The following is a 23788-nucleotide window of genomic DNA, read 5'->3' as shown; positions in this document are numbered from 1 at the left end:
GCAGCTTCAAAAGCGTCGCTGGCTTTTTGTTTTTGTTGCTGCTCATATTTCGATTTTAATGAATCCACTCTATGATTATCTTGATTACGAAACTGTTCCCCAAACCGAAAAAGCGCCACACAAATAAACCATTCAAATGAAATACTCCCGCCCACTCAAACAAAAAGCTGAATGCACGACTGAATGCATGAAGAGTTATCGCCATCGCCGTCTCTTTCTCCGCTATTGCCGTCTCGCCTGGTGGTCTTTTCGGCGGCGAACTACTGAAAATATTAATTAAAAGCCATAAAAGCAACAAATGTTAATAAGCAGCTATCACCGCCTGCACATCGAAATCCAAATTCATTTCAAACGAAAATTAAAGCGAATGCAAATTCAACAAAAAGCATTTGCAAATAAATGTGCTCTAATTACGAATAATATAGGGTAGTAGGGGTCGTTTATTTGGAAGTTTGTTGGTTTAATGAATTTCAAAGTAAAAAATAATGACGTATGCATTACACTTCTAGCTTAATGAAAGCAAGTCGATATGGGGCTATACTAAATACAGCCCTTTAAAATTATTTATTTTTAATTACTACCCATTGGTATTAGAAACTGCCTAAATGCGATTTATTCCTCATTACAATACGCCTATTTTACTTGTTTAATTTGGTAATTAAATATAAAAACAATCATTTAGTTGCATTATGCTCGCCATATCCCTATAATTTACTCAAAAGTTATTATTTTGCAAACATTTTTGTTTTTTGTCATTTGATTTATTTCACAGCCAACAGAATACAGTCGCTGATTTTTATTGTTCGAGCTAGTTAAACTTTTATTGACTTTTAATTTCATTTGTTGCATTTAGTTTATGCTAATGGGATTACCATTTTATGTGCAAGCTGCTGCATTTTCACGAATATTTTTGGGACCAGCGGGATTAGCATGGACTTACCCTGCCAACAAGCCACCTCTAAAAGGCGTAATATTTTATTGACACTCTCGGGAAACTTTTTAATTACGATCATAAGTCATTGTGGAAATCATAGAACAGCACTCCTGCCCATAAATTTCACACTCAACTCATTTCCTGCTCATTATCATATATCCAGCAATTGTACAAACCTCAGACGCAATCTCAATGCGTTCTGGGTTGGGCTTTCAGTTTTCTGTTTTCGTATTGGTACACTGAGCAAAACAAGATAACGATCACGATACTTTTACAGCATTGTCATAAAAAGAAATGATAACCAATTGGGAATTAAATATTCTATAGTTCTGTGATTCTTATTGTGTAAATGATTGGACATTTCTGTCCGACGTGTGTAATTTTTTCGAGTGTATAGCATGGGAAATGGGAAGGCAGAAGCATCCACACTCGTGGCCTGTCCAAAAAACCCACTCAATAGGGGTTTGGCACTCGAGTGGGCGTTCGGCGTCTTCGGATACGTGGTGCGTGTGTATCTGTATCTTTCGGACGTATTTCGTATCTGAGGCCCCGCATCCTCATCCTCGCTCGTGTGCTGTTTGTCCACGGGATTTGTGGATGGGCGGATCCCTGGAGATGTTGGGGAAGGTAATCATGCTGTCACATGCTGTCGCTAATTTCAATTATCTTGAGTGTGCACGTATACGTAATTTGTTTACTTTTGAGCGCACAAATGGCCCGAGAAATGAAAAGAAGGCAGCGCATCCTTCCAATAAACTTAAACACGTACATTAAAGTGCATTTATAAGTTTCGTGAGTCTCGCCTGCCTCTCATCTTTTTCGGCTTTGGCTTGACAATCAAAATGTCATTTCATTTCGTTTGGAAGCTCGCAAATCCGCAATTGAGACGCAACTTACATGTCATTAACAAGGCTTAAACCAACCGACATGACAGACAAACAGTCAGTCAGTAGACTGTGGGACAGAGACGGACGAGCCGGTTGGAAAGAGAGGGCGATAGGCCCAAACATGACAAAGGCAGTGTCAACATTTCAGCCTAGATAACTCAGGGTGCAGTGCAGTGTTGCCAAACTTCTTGGCCCTCTGTTTTTGGTAAGGTCATGGGTTGGCAGGTTTAATCGGGCCAGCTTAAGATGTAAATATTTTGGATGTTGCGGGCGGAGATCAGAAATCCATGCTTGAATCCATCGTGTAGTTAGCAAATGGGATTGTATTTACTTTAGTAAGGAAAAGGAAATAATATATAGTAATACATATATCGGATATACTTGCAGCGTTGCCCAACTTCACTCGAGTGCTAATGAAGCGTGGCAACCGGGCTCAGATATCTCGTCTTTCAAGCAGAGCAACTCGCCCTGGCTGTAAATTGGCCAATTATCAGCATTTGAAATATGGTTTACCTGCCACAAATTCTCTCTTTCCTCTACCTGGATTCTTCGCCTCTATAAAAGGTGAGCGGCAGTGGGAATCGGGATTCGAGAGTCGGGATCGGAGAATCGAGGGACTTGAGAAGGCAACAAACTCACATACGCCGTACACACTTTGACCTTTCTTTCTCGCAGAGACAATGCACATTGTGATGCACTCTGAGAAGGGGAGGGGGGAAGGGAATCCACACCTGCCCGCTCCTAAATGCACGCACAGTTCCTTTATAGGAAAGGTACACACCTTTATTTTACACTTCTCAGCCCGTCGAATGTATCTGTATCTGTATTTTCTGAGCAACGGCATTAATGAACCGACTTCACACTCGGCCGAGAGACTCTACCTGGAGGAAAAGTTATTGATTATTTAACAAACGCTGGGAAATTAGGCAGCGATTTATAGAGGAAAGCCCTTTCGGATATGCACTTTGATAAATTAATACAATATCGTCTAGCTGGCCATTCAATTGATTTCGAAATTCATTAGCGCGCAGAGGCGTCTAGATATCGGGACAGTGTCCAAGAACGGGTCTCCACTTTGATTTCTATTCATCGCATTGTGAAACGGATCGTCTAGAACTGTGTCTGGCTTTATTGCAGTTTGGAAATAGATGAGCTAACAGCTGGAGAGTGAGTGGGGCACTCGAGCAGATTAGATAGGAAATGGTCGCCCCTTTGGAGGGGCTCTTTCGACGCTCTGTGCCGGCGAAGGGTTAAGCGGACACGATGGAGCTGGAGGGCAATAAAGCGCCACAAGTAGGGATTATCCGAGCTCGAAATGTTTTCGGATTCGGATGGAAACTATCGAGGCTGAGCGGCACAAAGGTTGGCAATTTGTTGGCTTGACAACGTGAAAAAGAGCTTGAATGATCGAATAAAAATGGAAAAGAGCTGGAGATAAACAAGTTGGACTTGGAAATGGATGTGGCGTGGTGTTAAAGTCCGTTTGAATGTAGATTTTTTTGTATTAGCAAATGAAGCAGATTATTCATACCAAAACCAATAAATACTTTACTATGTATTGTGCTGCAAAGAAATCGCCATCTAATGTACACAAATCAACTTTGTTCGTTATCCCTTTCGGAAATACTAAAGGAGTAAGGTGTCTTGGAAGTCAGATACCTATTCCACATTCACACCCACTCAATAGCAACATGATGATGCACCACCACCCGAAATGTTGCCCGACTAGACGAGAAACCTAGGGCACGTGGATCGGAACGAGTGAAGACGGAACAAAACAAACCGTCTTCGCACTGCATGCAGTAAAAGTAAACAAAGGTCCAACGCGTTCCACAGCATGCAACAAGCGGGACGAACTGGAACGCGGAACAGCGCACGAAGCGAAACACATACAAGATGGTACTCGGAAACAGAGACACGAAGCAGTAGCCGAAGTGGACTTCGGGTGGCTGCTCCGAGGCGAAACGAGAATTCGTTCCTCAGTCGCATTTCGATTGTCAGCCGGTTCGCATGTGCCGCGGATACAGATACAGTCCATATATCCGTATCCGTTCGATCCGTCGGGTTCCGCGCGTCGTCGTTCCGGGAAACGGACTTAGTGGCGCCGCCATGGATTGAGATTCTAGCGAATAACTAACTCGGAGGAATAGAAATACTGTGTGTGCCAAAACAAGAAGATCCGAAAGATTGCGCGTATCGAGAAATGAGTGCAAATCTATTTTAAATGGTGTGCAATTAAGGAGGCGAAACGAGAATACTTGACAAAATGCATTTGTGCGAGATGCGTGGCATGCCGCAGCGGTTGCAACCTCAGTGTTTAACCAACGCAAGCGAAATTCAAATTAAAATCAAAAGCAAAATCAAAAATAAAACTGCCAGCGAGATCAAACGCCGACACAGAAACAATCGAGATTTTCATGGGGAGCGGCTAAAAATAATGCCAGTCGATCGGAGTCGACGCGCAGTATTCCCACTGCTGCTGCTCCTCGCGGGATTAAACGGATTAACTCAAGTCGGAGCGCTCAAGGGTAAGTGTCAACAGATGCAAGACGCGCCACCTCCAGAGTTGCATTGTGGAATCTCTGTATTAGTTTGAAGGGCAATATGACAAACTATTTCCTCCCGGAGCCAGGGAAAATCCTTCGCGGCCGCATATGAGCTGCCTCCTCATGTCGCTGCACTCCCCATTTATTTATTAGCGTCATTTGTTTCCATTTACGTTTTTTTGTTGGTCGACTCCGTCTTTTGGCTATTTTTGGTTGCAACACACGCGGCCCGACCGAACAACAAAGTGAAATTAAGGCACTGCGGTTTATTTATGCCTGCAACGTTCGCTAATGGATTTTAAGGCCGCTTTATAGACAACGCGACATCGACTCTGCCCATAGACCCATTATTCATGCCTCTCTCTCCCGATTCTCATTAGAGATGCACGTAATGGGGCGACTTTTGGATGGGCATAGCTGGATGGTTTGGGCTTTGGCAGGGCATCGCAATCGGTATCGTAATTCCAGAGATCTCTCAGAAGTTATCTGCAGGTTAGGGAAGGTTAAGAAGTATCTATTAGTATGGATACTTTTAAGAACAATGCTGCTTATTCCTCATCCTCCCTTATCACCACATTACGAACACCAAAAAACAAATGCTAACCCACTGAACCCACTTAGGGATCACATTTGGGAAAACTAAATACAACTTCCAAAGAATACAAAGATCGTATTACACATCGAACCCGAAAACCAAAGTGAACAAAATGCATATGTGGAAACTCAGTTGGATGAGGGTAAATCGAAACACAGAAAACGAAAACCCCTAAGGGAGGATCTCGGGAAAGATCACTCATCAAAACCAAAACCGAACTTTAGATAAATGAGTAATGAGTTCGAAAGACTAATCAACCGAGTGTAGTTTCCCGCTCCAATCTCGCAACTGATTACAGGAAAATCAAACAAAGAATCGAGTTTGTGGCTTTTGTGGTCGAGATGGCAAGTTCAAAAAGAAAACTAAAGCGAAATGGTTTGAGGTTGGCGGGTTAAGGAACGGGAGTTAAGCAACGCTTTTAAATTATACCCTTTGGCGATTTCATGGCTCTATAGCTCCGCCGATAAAACATATATCTAAATGAGCTTAAGTCGTCACACCCCTTGCAACGCTGAGAATGTTGTAATCTAATGCTTATTAAACGCTTTTTAATGCCAAACCAACGACGCCCAGTCCACTGATATCGTCCACGGACACACGCAACTCGGATTCGGATTGGGATTGGGATTTTTGAATTCGGATTTCAGTAAACACTTGAACACGCAACCTGAGGCTGTGTGTTGCAGCACCAAGTATCTGTATCTCAGTGTCCCCATCCCGAAAAGCCCGATGTGACGTGGCAAGTGTTGCACGCGACGTCGCCCGTTTGATATAATAAATTGTATAAAATTATCTGCACCGGCACACGACAGGATTTTGTTCCTCACTTCTGGTGGTGTGTGACCAGCGAGATCCAGTTAGCAGCCCAGCTTTTGGGTGGTGGGTCAATCGCAGTCGGCTTGAGAATCTGCCGGGGTCATAAAAATTATCGCCCTCAACACAAAGTTGCAGGGTTGACAGCCTTGGCAACCTTCTAATGCCACTCTGGGGAGCGTTTTTCCAGCTAACTGGACTGACTGCACTTCTCTTTCCCTTTCTGTTTTTTTTCTTTTTTTGACTCCGGGGGTGGCAGTCTATCCTTTCCTTTGTCTTGGCCGTTTATGTTGGCATTTTTTTGTGTTTTTTTTTGGGTGCCTGGCAAAAGCCTTTCGGCTCTTGTGCAATTTTCTCATGTGCATTATGCGAAAATTGGGCTAAGTAGCGGTCTCTGGCTTAGTTTTCCTACTTTCCCGGGCGAAGAAATGGAGTCAAGTGCTGTGGCAGCTCCGTAGCATGTTATTTGTTCAATCACATGATTGCCCTACCAATCGCCCGGCACTCAACAAGATCTCCCATTTGCTCCCAGCTGCAGGCTAGATAATGAGGGGTCTTATGGGATAGTATCCATGCCATAGCTTGCACCGATACGTTGGCACACAGTTTGGGGCAGGAATGTGATTGAAAGTCGGGCCAATGTGGGTGGAGGTGTTGCAAGTCGGCTGGCGAAAGGTCTTGCGGATAGCGACGTACTTCTAGGAATATTCGAAAATACCGACTGGCACAGGAGTGATAGGTTTTCAGTAATATGTAGTTTTACTTCTAATAATAAAATCAATTTGGATCGAATTCCTTAGAAAACACATAGCCACTCCTTGGGGAAAAGCATTTACTTCTAATTGCAACTAACCGTGGCTTCATTCAGTACGCCTTTCCTAAGAGCATTCGATCTCCAGTCGACTATTTGCCAGCCAAACAATAATTAATTATTTAAAACAACAGGCTTACGACGACGGCCAGAACCCAGAACGCAGAGCCCAGAGACATCGGTCTGGAACTCTGGAAGTCTGAAAGGCTGAAAGGCGACTTGGACATGGTCAGCTGGGTAGTTGGAGCCAAGTTTTGCCTACGCAAAGATTTTTGTTATTTCTTGCTTCCTGGAGATCTGGAGACCCAGGCTGACAGCCAGTCCAGTCCAGCGAACAGTGTGTATATGTGGGTATATCTGGGTGCTGGCCGTACTTGATATAGCCGTGGGTTTTATGTACATTTTGTTGCCGTTGCTCGGCTGCGATATTAAAAATAAAGGAAAATTAAGCCTGGCAGCCGCGTAAAATGCAAACTTGCATCCGAAATGTTGCAGTTATGCCAGTTGGCGTTTAAAGCCGTTGCTGTTGGCCACATTTTTGCATGCAATGCAATGCAGTGCCTGGAAAATGGTTATTCGTTTTTCGAGAAGGCGTTACTGCTGGATTTTCCGAAAAGTTTTTTCAGCCCGTTTATATTCGTTCGTGGTGCTTAGCTCGGAGCAAATCTGAGTCGAGCTTGGTGAGAAAAAGGTTCGCAAATTGCATTGGAAATGCTTTGTGCAAAGGAGTTTTTTTTGTGGAGAAATGAGCTCGGGGAGGGCTGTAACTGGAGGAGGATATGCAATTCTGGTGGGGTCAATCAACATGGAAATTTGATTCACAAGTTATGGGAAAAGCAGTGCGGGAAATCGACGGGAGAGAGGCATATCTCTGGGAGATTCATTGAAATCTTAGCTCAGTATCGAATTTTACAGGGAATAGCTTCAGAACTATTCTAAATAATAAATTCCTGCTAACGCCAAAAGCCAACCATTATTATCCTTTGCCTGCGGGAAAAACAGTTTACAGCTAGGCGAAATGAGTTAACTGGGTGGATCAACAAGTTTCGCTCGGCTAATACGTATTTAATTACACAAATCTGAAATTTCCTGCTGTCCCGAAAAGAGGTTTGTCTTTGTCTTTGTCATTTATCCTTAAGCAAGTCGTCGTCGCCAGAGATTTGCATATTTGCACTTGATGATGTTGCTGCTGCTGCTGCAAGTCGCAAGTTGCAAGTTGCTGCTGTGGCAGACATGGCCGCCAGCAATCGCCATTTGGGGTTCGGTTGGAGTTCGGGCTGGGGCTTAAGTTTCAGCTGCCTACGCGCGGCGAGGAAATTATGAAAAATTTTCAGAGAATCGCCTTGAGTCATCGTTTGCAGTCAGTTGCCACAACGTTGGCGTTTGGGTTTTTCTCTCTCTATTTTTGCCTCTTTCTGAGTGGGTTCGAAAAGTTTTTATAATTTGTTAACAAGCCCAAGGAGATCGGCGCCGTGGAGTCCGCAATGCCGGCAATTATGACAAGTTGACAAACGGCTTAATCTCAATCGGCGACTTGCTGTGCGATCCTCGAATCACCGAAGATGCGCGGCATTTAAATCAATGAGGCCGGGACTCTCGATTCGATTCGATTCACTGCGACTAGACTCGACTCGATTGTCCATCGCTGGACGTTTATCGCATTGCGGATATCTAATATCTGGAGGGGACTACGACGGCGACTGCGACTCCGACTCCAATGGGAACTCCAAGTCCAAGAGCCGTGTCTAAAGTCTTGCCAGCGAGTGCGACACATGCAAATTGGCCAATGTTGCTAAACAAGTTTCGCGGTTGTTGCATTTGCGGCTTGTACTCACCTGCGTACGACGACAACGGCTACAGCAACAACAGCAAGAGCAAGTTGCAACAACAGCAGCGGCCACGACAACAAACATGCAAAAATTGGATTGCTGACTCTGCGTGCAAATAAGGCAACAACAAGGTGAAGTTAAAGCCAAAGCAAGTTGGCTATAAAAAGGCGCTGCCGTTGCAGACAATCAGCCATAAATCTAAATGACTGTCAACCCAGGCGAAACCTACAATGGAGCCTTGTTCTTGCAGCAGCAACATGTTGCCAGTCCCCCGCCTCACCACTTACTCACTCCCAACTCACGCTCATTTGCTGCCATCGGCGGCCGCTGATAAGACACTAAAATATGCTAAAAAGCTAAAATAAACTTGATATTGATATTGCGGTGGCATTGCCAGTGCCATAAAGCAGAAAGCATTTAGTTAGGGATCATGCACCAGATGGAATTCATACTACCTGGAAAAGGGGCATCCTACTATTGGCCATGCCTTTGGTGCCTATTATGCGGCAATAGACGGAGACACCATGTTGCACCAACTAATTGAAATGGTCAGCTAAATGTGCAGATAGCTCTCTTAGTAAGTGCTAGGATAATATTTTAACATTTTATTGTTATTATGTAGCGGTTCTAATTGCTTTTGGTTAGATAACAAAATGATCTTAATACTTTCCTGTTTTGAAATTTGAATTTATTTAAATACAACATATGGGGCACTCAAGATTACTACGTTTAAAATATTCAACAACTTCATTTCTCCGCACCACTACTCGTAAACCTCTCAAACAAATCACGCATAAATTTCCGATGAATTTTCTCGGGTAACCAGAGCCTGGTCACCAGAGTTAAGCACTTTTAATTCAGGTATCGCCGCATCGGATTGTGTTTTATAATTTCTTTTTTTGTTCTCCGCAGCCAACTGAAAAATAAACCCAGAGTGGGCCGAGTAACCTGCCCACGTCCGTCTGGAGATTTGGTAGCTTTTGCCATTCAACGAGTTTGTCATAAAATTAATTTGGTTTTTAGTTGGTTACTTGATGATGAGGACGGTCCACCGGGCAGTCAACCTGCTCTGCGGCGCAAGATTTTACTGGTTTTCCCTCCGCACTCTGTGGCTTTGGTTTTCCTTTATTTTGTGCTTTTTCACCGACTTAATTTATTGCACTTTTGCGACGACGGCAAATGGGGAAATGCGATATGCCAATCACTCCCCAGTGCGGCGACACTTTCCCAACTCCTCGCCTCTTCTGAGGGGCATGCATTTAAGATAAGGCCTCACTTGTCGCCTCTCGGCATTCCGACTTCAACTGGCCGATTCCGATTCGTCTTTGTTTTTATTTTAGCAGTATTTACATTTGAAGACTCTCGAAAGACGACTGTCTCCGTGGCTCTGGGATCGTTTCGAGTTACAGAACTCTCCGACATTTGTTGGTGGAATTGTTTACGCTTTGCCAGAGAACTGGCAAACATTGCAATCAGAATTTGGAACTGGGTTAGACGGCGGGTGTGTTCGTCTCCGGGGGAGCAAATATTTGGCTAGCTGACGCACCTTGTGGGAAATGGGTTTTGAATTTCTTGGTGCAGTTCTGCGTACAATTATTAACCCCTGAGGGGAGCCGAGGAATCCGGCTTTTGAAAATAATTAAAAGTGCAGCGGCAATTAATCAAGCGAGCGAAGGGAGGCCAAGGGATCTGGGAATTTGCATAGCACAGATCGCTGATCGGCGATCTTAAAGTGATCGCCCGACAGCTGAGTGATCTTTCTTTATCTGAGATTGATGCACATCGCGTGCAGGGCCAGCCATCCAGACATCCAGCCATCCAGCAGATCCACGGAGACTATATCTCGATCTCTGGGCAGCCGCAGCATGATCATTAATAAACCGCTGTGAGCTGTCAATAGGCATCAACGTCCAGCGATCCGCGATCTGCAATCTGGAATTCGGGATCCACGATCTCGGGGGGGAGTGTGGGGAGAACTGGCTGAAATCAACACGAGGATCAGCCGGACTGACAGTGTTTGGCACTCGGATTGGCTGTGATTCGGTTCCTGTGACAATTGCCAATTGCTGCTGGCCGGGTGATAACTTTATTTGATCGATCTCAACGGAAATCGTTGCGGGAGCCCCGTCGGTTCATAAACATCATTGCATTGCAGCGCATTTTGTAAACATTCTCAGGCCGGGGCTAAAAGTCATAATAATTGCCCGACAGCAGACATCCAAACACGTCGTTGTCTTATAAACAAAAATTCAATAATGCATAACAAAAAAGGAGGAAGGACTGGGGTACATGGGAACGAAGGAGCCTTTGGGCTGCCTTCGGGACTCTGCAACATAAAATAATGATGATGAAAACGTTGCACATGCCGGGCTGCCTGGATGAGTCGGCTGACAATGATGAGGCATGATGACAGACCAACAAATCGAAGGTTTCGCAGGCTGCATGCTGCAGGCCAAAGTTGCCACTGTTGTATGTTGTTGGTGGTGGTGATGTTGCTCCTCCTGCTGCCGCTGCCGCTGCTCCTTGTCGGTTTCACAATCGACAGCAATCGTCATCGTTACCACAACACAACACAGTGGAGCACATTGTAAAACATCCGCAGAAAAGGGCTTAGGTCCATGGGCAGCAGCAGTTGCAACTTAGTGGGGGTAAAAAACGATGCCCCTTTCAATGATGGGAGAATTTGCGTTTGCGGAATGTGTGACAATCATGTTTATGCGTGGCGGGAAATCGAGAATACGTCATAATCATAAAGGCATAATACGTTCATGGTTACTCACATGCAGTTAGCATCAATTAATTCACAATTTCCTCTCTATATATATATTCTCCCATATCGCCAGCGAATCCTACTCATCCGATTATTTATCTCCATGCCATTCGTTTTTATTAGCAAATCCTTTATCAGTCAGCGCATAAACCCCATTGCAATATGTATCTCCCTGATCCCCTCGAACCCCCATCAATTTTCTGTCTGTCTGCCCCACACGCACAGTAAAAACGACAGAGAAAACACGAAAAAAGCGAAAATCTGCCGTCGGGCAGAAATTAATTTTTCATAATTTTTTTGCGCCCTTTCTGCTGTTGTTGTTATCGCAACTTGTTCGCCAGCCCCGCTGACCCCTCCCAACTCCACGCCACTGACTTTGGCCATGTTTTGTGAAAATATCTGCCGTCGGTTCGGGTCAAGGTTGAGTGAGTAAAGGGGGGCACGGCTTTTCGTGTTATTATTAAAGTTGATTGTCAAATGCGGCCCTTAAGTGATTTTTATAGGGCTTTAATTGGGCGAGGACCTCGGCGGCTGGCCCTTTTTGAAGCTGCCCCAAAGGGACGTCGACTGGTAAAAGGCATGCGGCTTAATTACTCACAGTAGCCAGAGGCCAGGAAAATATCTTTTCTTTTTTCCCCACTCCTCACGTATCTGCAAGGGGGAATGGCAGTCGGGAGTATCTCATTCAAGGTGCAAACTTGCGCGCGACATTCTGTGTTGCTGCTGTCGATGTGGCTGCTGCAGTTGTTGCTGTTGGCCGACTGTTGACAGCATGACGTGACAACATGCAATGCAAATCGTGTGACACGATGCCCCAAAGGGTTAATGTATAAATTACATTTTTGCACTCACAAGGCCGGACATATCTCTATTAGCCGCGCAGATACAGCTCCGATTCGGATACAGATGCAGCTACAAGGTGGGTCAAGACCCACGGAATGCGTAGGGGAAGCAATAACAGAATTTGCCTTAACCTGGCTTAGCGAATTTTCACGCTCTCCCACACACACGCACACACGAAAAGGAGGACTTGGAAAAGCAATAAGCAAGGGAAAACAAAGACCAGACATAAAAGTTGTATAATTTCGCATTGGCAGGTCTAATCCCACCAGGTAGAGAAACCCACACACAAAACGCACACCTAAGTCCCCCCACGAAAAGTATTTATGATTATATATTTCTGGCTGTTCCTTCGTCTTGGCCAAAACCAGCTGCTTTTGATGTTGTTTTTTCTGTTGAGCAAATTAAATTTTGTTGGCCAAAAGTTTTGGCAATAAAATTTAACAATTCCCCGTCTACAATTTTTACGATTATCTCCGCCGCTTTTGGAGTGCTGCGGCAACAATTTCCATCTACAATTTCGTTTAATGCGAGACCAAGAAGTTGCCTAATTGTGGCGGGAAAATCTATTTCACTGTCCGCTCGCCTGGAAAATGGCCGCAAAGCAAGGTCAAAGGCAATTCGAGCCGCTCAAGGAGTGGAAAATCTGTGGACTCTGCTGCGTAGGTAGAGAATTCCAATGGTGCAGCGGCATCGTCGTCTCACAGCTCGAAGAAAAGAAAACCTAGTCGAGCCAAGTCAAACAATGGTGGAAAAACAAGGAACGCATTCCCCGCATGAGCAAGTCATAAATTTTCCCCGAAAAAATAGAGGAAAACAATAAAAACGAACCCAACAAAAGGAGAACACGAATCGAAGCCGCATTGAAAAGCAAATAGTCCCAGAAAAGAGGCTGAAAAGGTTCTCCACGGCGACAGAATCCGAACTCGAATCCCAATCCGCAGAGTAGGTAGACGACCCATCCAGTCGATGGATAGATAACTGCACTCGTGGGCTGGCCAAGTATCTAAAGTATCTTAAGTAGGTTTCGCCTTAGGTAGTGAAGCCATGGATGCAGGTGTCATTTGGCCCAGGGCACAGTGTTCACTCGAAGATTGGCTGGAAAGGCGAAGGGAAAACCATATGCCGAGGAAATTGGAAAGGAAACTGTATTAGGATAAGATATTTGAGGAACTCCTGCTGACAGAGTCCTAAGATCTTTTGTGCAGATGTAATACTATGCTTTGTAAAGGCAGCTCAGAAACCTGTCTTGATAAAAACTAGGCATGCTAGCTGTATTATAGGAGCTCCCATCTTAGCCAGCCTTACTGATCAACACATACTTCCTCTCTCTGGGTTTTCATGAAAATGTGCCGTTCAGACGGACCGCTGCTGATACATAAACTCTGTATGCAGGCACTTAAGTGATCGCTAAACGAACGCATTCGGCCAGCCCCAAATCGCATTATTCGCATGCTCTCTAAGAGATACTTCCTCCTCGAGATTCCGAGCATGAAACGCTAAACTGCAAACTCCAGACCGCAGACTCCACTTAGACAAAGCGATCATTCAAATTTCAGTCTTTAGTCAAATTACAGACTCTTTGGGGTTCGTTCCTGGGGTCTCGTATCCGTATCTGTGCAATTTCGAGCTACAAATTTGGCGCCCACACAGATACACACTCAAATAGCCGAAAATGGCAGCTAATTGGAAGTAAATCGAGTTAAACTTTCTTTCGCTAAGCCGAAAAACCAAAACGCCGCGAATTGCACGCATGAAGCCCGGGGCATTTTGAGATACATGGTATCTTGTGTTGTGTATCTCATAGTTTGCATAGCTAATTAGCCAACTTCGGCTCCGCAGTTGCCGTTGCTCAAGTCGGTCTTTGATCATTGATCAGCGTCGGAGTGCCAAGGCTAACGAACCAAATGTATCTCGTGGAACGTTCTCACATTAGTCACGCGTTTAACATATTTTCGTTTCGTTTCGAGGTCCGTTTTAAATTTAATATATTTCGTACCTGCGGAAAAGGAAAGGAGGGTATGTTCGGGGGGTCAATGTATGCAAATATTTTAAGCTGCAAATCCAGCGTGCGTAACCGGGAAGAGACAACAAAATTATACACTGCGCGGAAACTCTACGCAGAAATTTAGTCAACTTCAACTTCTTAGATGCGCCGAGTGTTTTAATCCAACTTTATGATCCTGTATAATCAATAGTCCATCTTATATCGTCTAGTCTCTGTATAATCATTCTAGATCTGCTCTAGATCCCCTAGATGTTGGCAAAAGTAGACTATTTTCCTCAGTGCTGAGATGGAGATCCAGAGCCAGACCCGTACCCATCTGCATATGCTAAACACAGGGTCCGGCATTGTTTCTTCCTTCTCCTCGGCGCAACTCCTCGCCCATCGCGAGCACTTTTCTTTTATCTGATTTGCGACAGTCAAGTCAAGTCGCGCTATCTGCTGCCTTGGCTCCTTTGGGCCCCCCTTGTCCCATCTCGGTGCGGCTGAATATGGTAAAGAAGCTTTGGTAAAATGCTAGCGAATTAGGAACGCGGAATGCGATCGATACGTGCAACAGGGAGCAGGCAGCAACATGTTGCACATGCCGCAATGTTGCTGCCGCTGCTGTGCTGCTTCGTTTACCTGTGGTGGTCAAGAGCAACAGCGACTCAGCCCGATTCGTTTCCCATATTGCTAATGCGCGGAGCTCGGGCCGCAAAGTCGTGCTCTTGGCCACTTGGCCACTTGGGCAGCTGGACTCCTTGGACTGCGCGGCCATGCCAAATGGAGTCTCCCAATGGCAATTAAGGAGCCCAAAACGTTCTGTGTTCTGCTGCCTGTCCGAGGCATGTCTCTTATTGTTGCTGCTGCCGCTGCTGCTGATGTTGCAACTCGCAATTCTTAACGGTAATTATGTTGTTCGTTTTGGCAGGCCGCATTTTGCGTAGCCCTCTGAAATGGATTGAAATTCCCCAGTGGAGTGGAGTGGAGTCGCGGTTCTTGTGTTAAATTGGATTAATTTGACAGTAAAATGCAAATGAGCCAAATGCCCAATGCCAAATGCGAAATTAAACTTTTAGGCTGCCACTCGCGAGAGGAGTACAAGAACTTTGGACATGTTGCTGGCAACAAATTATCATGCTCCTCGCGAATCCATTTCTCCTGCTGCCTTTTAAAATAATCAACATGTTTTTGGGGCCGCAACTGCAGCAGCAGCAGCGGCAGCGGCAGAGGCAGAAGAGGAGGCACATGTTGCTGCCGTGCAACAAGCAACAAGCAAAGTGCAGCAATAATTTTAAATTGAATTTTTTGCTTTTCCTTCTGCTGCCGCCGAAGTAAAGCAAAAGCAAACAAATCTGCCCGAAAGAGCAGACAAGTTTTCTCGGTTTCTTGGCGGTTTTCATCCTGCCCCCCAGTTGCCGGGGGGCAAGTCTTGGAGTTACTGCTGCCCTTTGGCAACATGCATCACCGAAGTCGGCGTCGTTTTTCATATTTCTGCGCTCACATGAGTCGCCAGTTTGCTGCTCTTTTTTGCAATTTTTAATTCATTTTCCTTTCGGTTTTTTGCTTTGCTTAGCCGGAGATTGCTTAATCGATTTGCCATGACTCGGGCGCCAGCAGCAACTGATAAATTGTTTTGCCATGTGTTTATTAATTATAGCGAAAATGGAATGTCAGATCTTGGGGAGGGGCGGGCTCTAAGAACTCTATCAGTGGAGGCTCCTCCAGGTGGTCCATGTTGCAAACATGCTGCCAACCCGGGAACCCGCCAACGAGCCCAAACATTCGTCTCTGTGCAGCTCATTTTGGTCATTTACAAATGAAAATTGCATTGATTTGATGTTGCAGCAGCAGCGGGTTGTATCTCTGTCCATGCCTGCCTCCCATCGCCGATGATCCGTAGGCCATCCAGTACCCAGTACCTAGTATCCAGAATCCACTTTGATGATATATTGCCGCCCAGCTAACATTCTTCCCCTTCGATTGGCCATATTTGATGCCCGGCTACAAGTTACAAGTTACATGACGTTGTCGTTGTCTCCGTGCCTCATGTTGCCGTTGTCTCCGCTGATGTTGCTGCTTTGTGCTTAGAGCTGCTGCTGCTGCAGTTGATGCTGCTGCTGCAGTTGATGCTGCTGCAAGTCGCAGAGTTTTTGTTTGCATTTATTAGCATTTTGCCCTTTGCTGCCGCTGTCGCCTGTCAGTTGTTGCTGCTGCTCCCGTGTGTGGCAACATTTTCAATTCAATTATATTTCATGTTCATGTTGCATCGATTTACATTATAATTTGTGTCTATGGCGGAAGTCATTTGTGAGGCGGAAAAAAGTGCAACACAAACTGGCAATCAGAGACTTAAGCTGCAGTGGCAAGCCGTTTAGATATGGGGATATATACAGCTTATTCCGTTCCCAAATCATCCGCGCTTCTTAGGCCTCGATGAGAGCCCACATCTTAATCAAGTTCCCATTCTCGGAAGATTTTTCCAGCCCACCACAATCTCACTCATTAGACTCAATAGTTTTCTGTAACAAATCGGCTCATAATTTCATGATTAGTCAGGCCAGAGCCTAGAGTTTTCCCCGCATATGGATTTCCCAGCCAATCTTAAGTGTCGCTTTTCATTGAGCGCATCGAATTTCCCGCGCGATGACAGCTGCTCCGAATATTAAACAAAAATAGACCGAAAATGCTGGAAATATTTCAGCAAGTCAAATAAATATTTCATCTGTTTATTTAAGAAGAAAACTTTCTCTGACACCTTTGACTTCGGCATATGCCCAGTCAATCACCCAATGCGCCCATCAATCAATCAATTAGAGCGCTTTTCTTTGGGAAAAGACATCTTAAAGCGCGTTAAAGTTTCGGCCGTCCAGCGCCGCTCTCTTAATGTTTATCATAATAAGCTGAGTAAACAGTTGCTCCCAAGACTAATGAGGGGCCGAGTGGGAAAATGGGGGCGGTAGACCTTCATGATCTAATGTTATGACAGCTCATCAAGTGTCAGCGCAGAATGCTGCCAGCGCCAAAGGAGCAGCAGCAGCAGCAGCAGAGGATGGTCTCTAATGACATTTACTTTTAACGCTTATTAAATGTTGTGTGTGCCAGTGCCAAAGAAGCTTAAATCAGTTTGTCCGGGCAGGGGCAACGGCCCTCGGCTGGACGTTAGATGAGGATAATAAGGGTTCGTTTTAATGGCTTTTTGCGCCCCGAAATTAGCTCAAGGGTTGCAGAGTATTCGAGTGCCCGGGAGGAGAAATGTTTGCGAATTTTCTCGTTTTAGTTGCCACTTTCTGGGGCTTAGTTGATGTATTTTTAAAATGTAGTCTTAAATTGGGGAAACACCTTCTTGGAATGGAAGCAGCTCTTCGTTCCGCCTTAACCACGCATCTGCCCGCGACGCATCTCATTTCATTTAAAAAGTATCTTTGTAGCTTCCCCCTCTTCCGAACCAATTTGTATCTCTTCCGCTCGCGCTTTAATAACAGCAATTTGTATCATCATCAAGTCTGTTTTCTCGACTCCAATAATAACGCTTAGAATCTGTTGATTTTCTTGGTCCCTGGTTGTTTTCTCTTTCGATGCGATTTCATGGCTCTTGATTAACGTGGTTTCGGCTTCGTTTTGTGTCGCTTAAGCTGCTGGTACTTCAGTTTTCGGACAATGGACCAGTGCCAAAAAGCCTATTAGCTTTTTGATTTCCTCTTTCTCGGGGCATGAGCCTCCGATTCGGCGGAGGAGGTTCAGTGAACGCTCTTGTCGCTCCGCTCGGTACGCCTTATAATTATGCGCTTTTGGCAATTAAACGACATCGGCCCCGCCCACCGCCCCTTCCACTGGCTCCCTCGGAATGGCTGGCTCCAAATATGGCTAGTGTCATAATTCTTGTCAAAAGCCAACCCCCAAGCGACTGAAGTCCGCAGACGACGACAGAAAAAGCGACGAGGGGCAAAAAAACTGCATAAACATTGCTGATTGAAATCAACTTTGGCATGAAATCAATCATCGCAAGAGACGGCAACCCTTCTTTCTTCTCCTGCTATATATATATATATTCCCATTTTTTGGTTCAAGTCTCGCCGTTGTCCTGCCATCCACTTATCCGACTTGGAAATCTCGCCCAGGGCCGATGAGGCTGTTTATTTTTTCGCTTTTTATTTCATCGCTAAGTGAATACCCTAACCAAAGGGTATTCATTAACAATATGATCGCCTAGGAGAAAGATATAGAAATTGTTAATTAAATTAAATTGTTATGGATCATTGCCCAAAAGCTGAAAGTGTTTTTCTAAATAAAAGTCGACTAAGCACGTATGTTTACATCTATTGAACAGAGCATTAACTTATTGGTTCTGCAAATATGTGAAATCGAGGCCTTTTGTTCAGAAAGTACCACGAAATCGTTGGGCTGGAAATCACAATACACCATCCATTAGAAATTTCACTGGAATACCATTCTAAGGGTATTTCCTCTTCGACCTCGTGTCTTAATCATCCCTCCATCTCGCCCAATCCCCTTGGTCAGTGTTGAGTTTCGCGCTTCGAGTGGCCCTGAATTGTAGATTCCCGATTCCTTCGTCTGGCCGCAGGACATGCAACATGTGACATTGAGAGCCCCAGTCCGCTTTGTTAGTGGCCACTCCAGTCGGCGGAGAGTTGGAAGGTCGGAACCCTCGCCCCAGATCGCTGGCTTATTTATGATCATAGTCGGACGGATACGAGTATTCGCTGCCGTTTTTCAGCTCATTTATTCATATTTACATTTAACATGCGTTTTTCTCTAACGAAGTCGGCGTAAATCGATATTCAATAAACGACATCTGTGAGCATTTTTTCCGACTGCCTTGCCTTTTGCTGGTTTTTGTGCTGCCCCAAGTCGACCCGACCCTCACTCTTACCCTGCTCGATAATGATCTCTTTGTTGGATTGGAAGCAGGAGGACTGAGAGGCAGGCAGCTGGCGGTACGGATCCGGGGGTTATAACATAGATGCATATCTGTCAGGGATGTCAAAACGACAAAACATAATTTATGCTGCACATGCGACAGTCCGTCCCATAAACGAGGTTTATGTGCAATTGTTTTATGGCTCTGGTTTGAGACTGGTTTTCGGATTCGGGAGCTTCTGTTTCGGTTTGCCTCTCTGCGGCTCAAGATTTCCACGAAATCAACAGGGCTACATTTCCAACATTTTCCATGCAGCTCATGATTCACTAATAAATTTCCCTTCTTTCTTCTCTTTCTAGGTAAGCAAAAACAAACTCATAACGATCTGCTGGAGAGATCTATCTGACTGGCCACCGATAGATGGGAATTCCAATATCAAATGTGGAGCATTTCGGTTTTGGAAACTGTGTCGCAGCCATAAATCAGACAAGCCATTGACACATTTCCTAGAGCTTTCGGGTTGTATTTTTAACAGTTCCAACATCTATCAAAAATAATTAATAGAAAACTTGTCGAAATGTCAATGGGCATGAAAAATGTAATTAATTTGAAGCCACGAGAAAAATTGGACAAATTATGAACTTTGGTGCTTTTACATCACCCAAATGAATTTATTCTGGTTTTTAACTCGGTTTCAGGTTTCGTTTACCGCACAATGCGAACTGTGAAATTGTTCAAATCGGCTTATGAAATAGGCAAATTAAAATCTAAATAAAATACAATTAAGAGATTAGGCCGAATGATTAATTGGATTTTGGCCCAAACTTTTTTGTTCCGCGCAGCCGTTTTTCCATCTATTATTTAGTTGTCACAATACATACTCTATATGGGTCGGGCACATTGGTTTCGATATGAAATCGTATGAACTTTGACAGGTGATAATGACAGACTTGATGGCATTATACTTAATTCTTTCGAGGGTGCGATGACTTGTAGTTTTCTGGGGTGGTATTCCATATTTTTCAGGGTTAAAAGTGCGGAACTTGAGGGAGTGACTTATTAGAGTGAGCTCCATATGTGTAAATAAAGTGCATAAGGTGTCAAATATTTGAAGTTCAAGTCTGTATCTGTAGAGTAACTCAATCGCGATCTCCCACCATTCTCACCTTCATTATGCGCAGTATTCACCATACATCATCTTTATCACTTCATCTTTTGACAAATGATCTCATATTATAATGCAGATTTCGGATTAGCATAGCTCTTAGCTGACTCCACAATGAATGGATTTGGGTAGGATAAGGTTGAGTTTTATTTTTTCGGTTACATCATAAGCCAGTTAAACGTTCTCTTGGCCAATGCAGTTTCTCAATAAAGCAAACTGCGGCCCACTCAGAAACCCTTTTCCATTCACACAAATGGAGCCAAAAAGGAAGGCGAGATAGAAAACGAAGATATAAACTATATAAAAGAGTTGATAAAAAGCTGTGCAAAAAATATGACATTGATAGTCCCCTTTCCCAGCCATATGGGTCCCTTTTTGCGAGCACCTCTCATATATATTTATGACTGGGGACTGGATTGTAAATACGCTGGCTGGAACCTTTAAAAGGATTTCAGTGTTTTTCATTTATGAAATTATTGATAAGAGCCGCGGCGCACTGGCGAGCTTTTTGCGGCGGTTTCTTTTTTAGCTGAAATGCATATTTTGCTGATAAGCGAAGCGAGTGCGAGGAAACTTGGATCGCAAATTCCCCTTGGCGGAAAGTGGTTTTCCCCTCCCGCCGACAGGAAAAAACGCACACACTCACATGGGACTCGAATGTCGAATTTAATTAACAGCGCAAAAGTCGCACAAAAATGGAGCAAGCAGAGAACCCCAGGAAAACCCCTTCAGACAATGGAAAAGTTGCTCCATCGGATGCGGGAGGGGGGTCGGAGGTCTGGGAATTCGTACCCTGTGGCGCCAAATTAACAATATGCGTACAATGTGCGAAAAAAATCTGCAGCGCCAAGACCAAACCAAAACCAAAGCCAAGATGGAGCATCTGAGAGACCGACGACTGTCTGGTCTGGAGCATTTTCCCTGGCACCTTCGGGCGATTTGGCTCATTAGCGACTCCGCCAGACTCGACTCCGCGTGCTCTGGCATAAATTTGACATTGAAAATGGGAGATGAAAACGCTGCAGACTAGACAAATGGCTCCGGGAACAGTGGTTAGTATCGGTGGTTCTGAGGAACCTGGAAAGTTGCCTGAGGAAATGTGAGATTTGTAAAGGGGAGTTGAATAATATTTTCAATATGCTTTCCAAACATTTACTACGTCTTCAAACCACTGTAGCCATCCCAAGTCTAGAGTCCTCAGCAGGGAGTCGCCTGCGGTTTGCCGTCTCTTGTTTTGCCTAATCAAATGCTGCGCCCAACGGGATTGACTCCAGATGGGAGAGGAGCAGAGGTCCTTGAGGGTTCATCTGGGTGCAGGGATTGAGCCATATGTTCCCCTTCTGCGTATTAATATGCGTGTATAGCCCAAACAACATTTTGAATAATTTATTTGATTTTTTGATTTCTCGAGCATTCCTTTTTTGCTGTCGCCGTAATAACGAAAACAATAAAAGCCGAAGTCGAAGTCATCGAGGGGAAAAGCAGGGAGCAAGGACATAAGCGTATGAGTTTCCCGGAGCTTGTTGAAAATCCTCACATTATGGACCGTAATCCCTGTTGGTTTATTGCGGTTTTTATTGCTGCCCCGGGTTCCATTTGGGCAAATATTTGGCTGCTCCTCTGGCCGTCGGTGCTGGGTTTCCTTGCACGCCCAGGAACCAACCAGAATCTCGTTCCTTCGAGTGTTCTTGGCCCGATGTGAATATTACATAAATGTGATAATGATTTATGCTGCCGAAGTCCGCCCTCCCTCCACGGCCCACTCTGCTTTCTTTCTTTCTTTCCCGAGTTGGCCCACATCCGCCGTGTTGGTAGGTAAATACCAGCATTTAAATAATTGGCAACCGGGCAGCTTCCGCTGCAGGATGTTGTTGTTCTTCTGAAACCCCCGGCTTGTTTTCCCTCCCGACCGTCTAAGCAAACAAAAAACAACAATAACCAGGAGGCGAAGACGCAGAAAAGCAAACGCAAGGCGCGCAAATACAAAAGCAAACAAATGTAAACAGAAAACAATGAGTAACAAATTTTCCTGAAACATTGACATTTGAACGCAACGCGAAATGTGGCGACTCGGAAATTCCCTAAACTCGTATTGTAACAAAAAAAAGTTCAAGTAATTACTTTATAATTAATGTATGAAAATGAACATAGAAAGACTTAAAAATTAATGTTTTTTTTTAATCTCCAGGTAAGACCGAAACCATTTTACACCGACTTTATGACTTCTCCCATCAATATTTGGCAGTAAAAGTGAGGGAGAAATAATAAGCGTCTTTAGCCTTCACAAAAGCAAGTCGGTAAACACAAATCCGAAATACCCATGTACGGAAATAAACAACACCCACTCGTTTTCCCATTTTCTTGTACAAAAGCTTAAGTGGCAAAGTTGTGCAAAAGGCTTACGAACTCCTCAGCTTTTGGAAAGGATACCCCATTTTCCGAGCTGGCTGCCTGGACGAGTTGCATGCCCATTAAAAATTAAGCATTTCAGCATAAATAAATAAATGCTAGCAGAAAGTTGAAATAGCAGCTACACAGCAACCTCCATCAGCTAGCGGGAAATCAAAAACTTTGCTGTTGCTATTTTGTTGTTACTGTTGCCCGAGAAGTCGCGCTGCACTAAAAGCTTATAAATTATTGTTCAGTTTGTTGTTGAGCCAATGCAAAAACAATAAGAACAACGACAACAATATCGGGGAAAGAAAGAACACTGGAAAAAACAATGCTACAAACAACATTTTTCAAACAGAAAAAGAAGTACCTATGTTGGTAAAAGCTTTCTGTTCCAAGTGATATATAGGTGGATAGATAGATGTACAAATGGCCTAAGATTTTAAATTACGAAAATTTAGTTAGACTTCAAGCTAATTTTTTTCGGTGTACGGTCGAAAGGGAGCACCGAAAATCAAAATGGCACTAAAACAGGAGCAGGACTAGCTGGAGCTCAGTTAATTTTTTAACAGACCCTCCTCGCCTGACGTCACAGTTCACATCAAGGACTTTCCAACCTGTCGCTTTCCCCATTTTTAAAAATGTGGCAAAATAGAAGAGGCAAGCGCAAAAAGGAAAATGGTTGCAGCAGTACTCAAGCTGCCACAGTTTGACATTCTGTGATTTGTGGGGCCGAACAGCGAAAAAACTCTTACTTTCTGACGAAGGATGAACAAAAGTTTACTTGTATTTAAGGAACATTTAAATAGTTTCAATAATGGATTTTTGAACATCAAATGCATATTAATGAAGCAGTCTGGAAACTTAGTTCAACATTCAGTGGCATTATAATATTTATCATAAAGAATTTACAGGTCTTTGAGAGGAATATAAGAATCCATTGTTGCCCTGTCGAGAACATGTTTTCCTACAAAGCTCTTTAACTGGGAAAACAATAAATGCATTTACAATAATATACGTACAAGTTTGTGCATCTTCAATTACCTGAACACATGTAGCTTGTATGATGGTTTTCCGGCAGGTTGCTCCCAACAACTCCACCTGTTCGCCGGCCAAATCACCCCCCACCCCCCTAAATTGCGGCTATTCGTTGTTTGATTACAAGTCTTGTGGGTGAGGAGCAACTGGCCAGGTTATTTGCATATGCATTTCGACCAGCTGCTTGCTTACACGTTTAATGTTGCCGTCAGTTGGGAAAGTTGTGATTTTTGTTCATGGTGTGCTTGCGTATATGTTGTTGACATGCTAATAATGATGCATATTGGCATAAGATGCTTG

The 23788-nt window shown here is 44.3% G+C and overlaps 1 protein-coding gene and 1 long non-coding RNA gene across 2 annotated transcripts in view; both read left to right on the top strand.

Annotated features, from left to right (window-relative positions):
- Positions 1–3703: 3703 nt before the first annotated feature.
- Positions 3704–23788, top strand: part of LOC6730574 (protein sax-3) — a 39793-nt gene continuing 19708 nt past the window's right edge. The window contains exon 1 of the mRNA XM_002077717.4: positions 3704–4349. Coding sequence (XP_002077753.3) covers positions 4088–4349 — 262 coding nt within the window. The 5' untranslated portion in view covers positions 3704–4087. The remainder of the gene's footprint in view (positions 4350–23788) is intronic.
- LOC120284951 lies at positions 18837–19448 on the top strand. Its single transcript, XR_005544177.2, has 2 exons — positions 18837–18970; positions 19254–19448. It is a non-coding gene; the product is annotated as an uncharacterized LOC120284951 (long non-coding RNA).

The sequence above is a fragment of the Drosophila simulans genome, chromosome 2L, assembly GCF_016746395.2.
Source record: "Drosophila simulans strain w501 chromosome 2L, Prin_Dsim_3.1, whole genome shotgun sequence".
NCBI classification, from domain to species: Eukaryota; Metazoa; Arthropoda; class Insecta; order Diptera; family Drosophilidae; genus Drosophila; species Drosophila simulans.
Note: the sequence above shows the minus strand (reverse complement) of the source record. Positions and strands in the feature narration are given on the sequence as shown.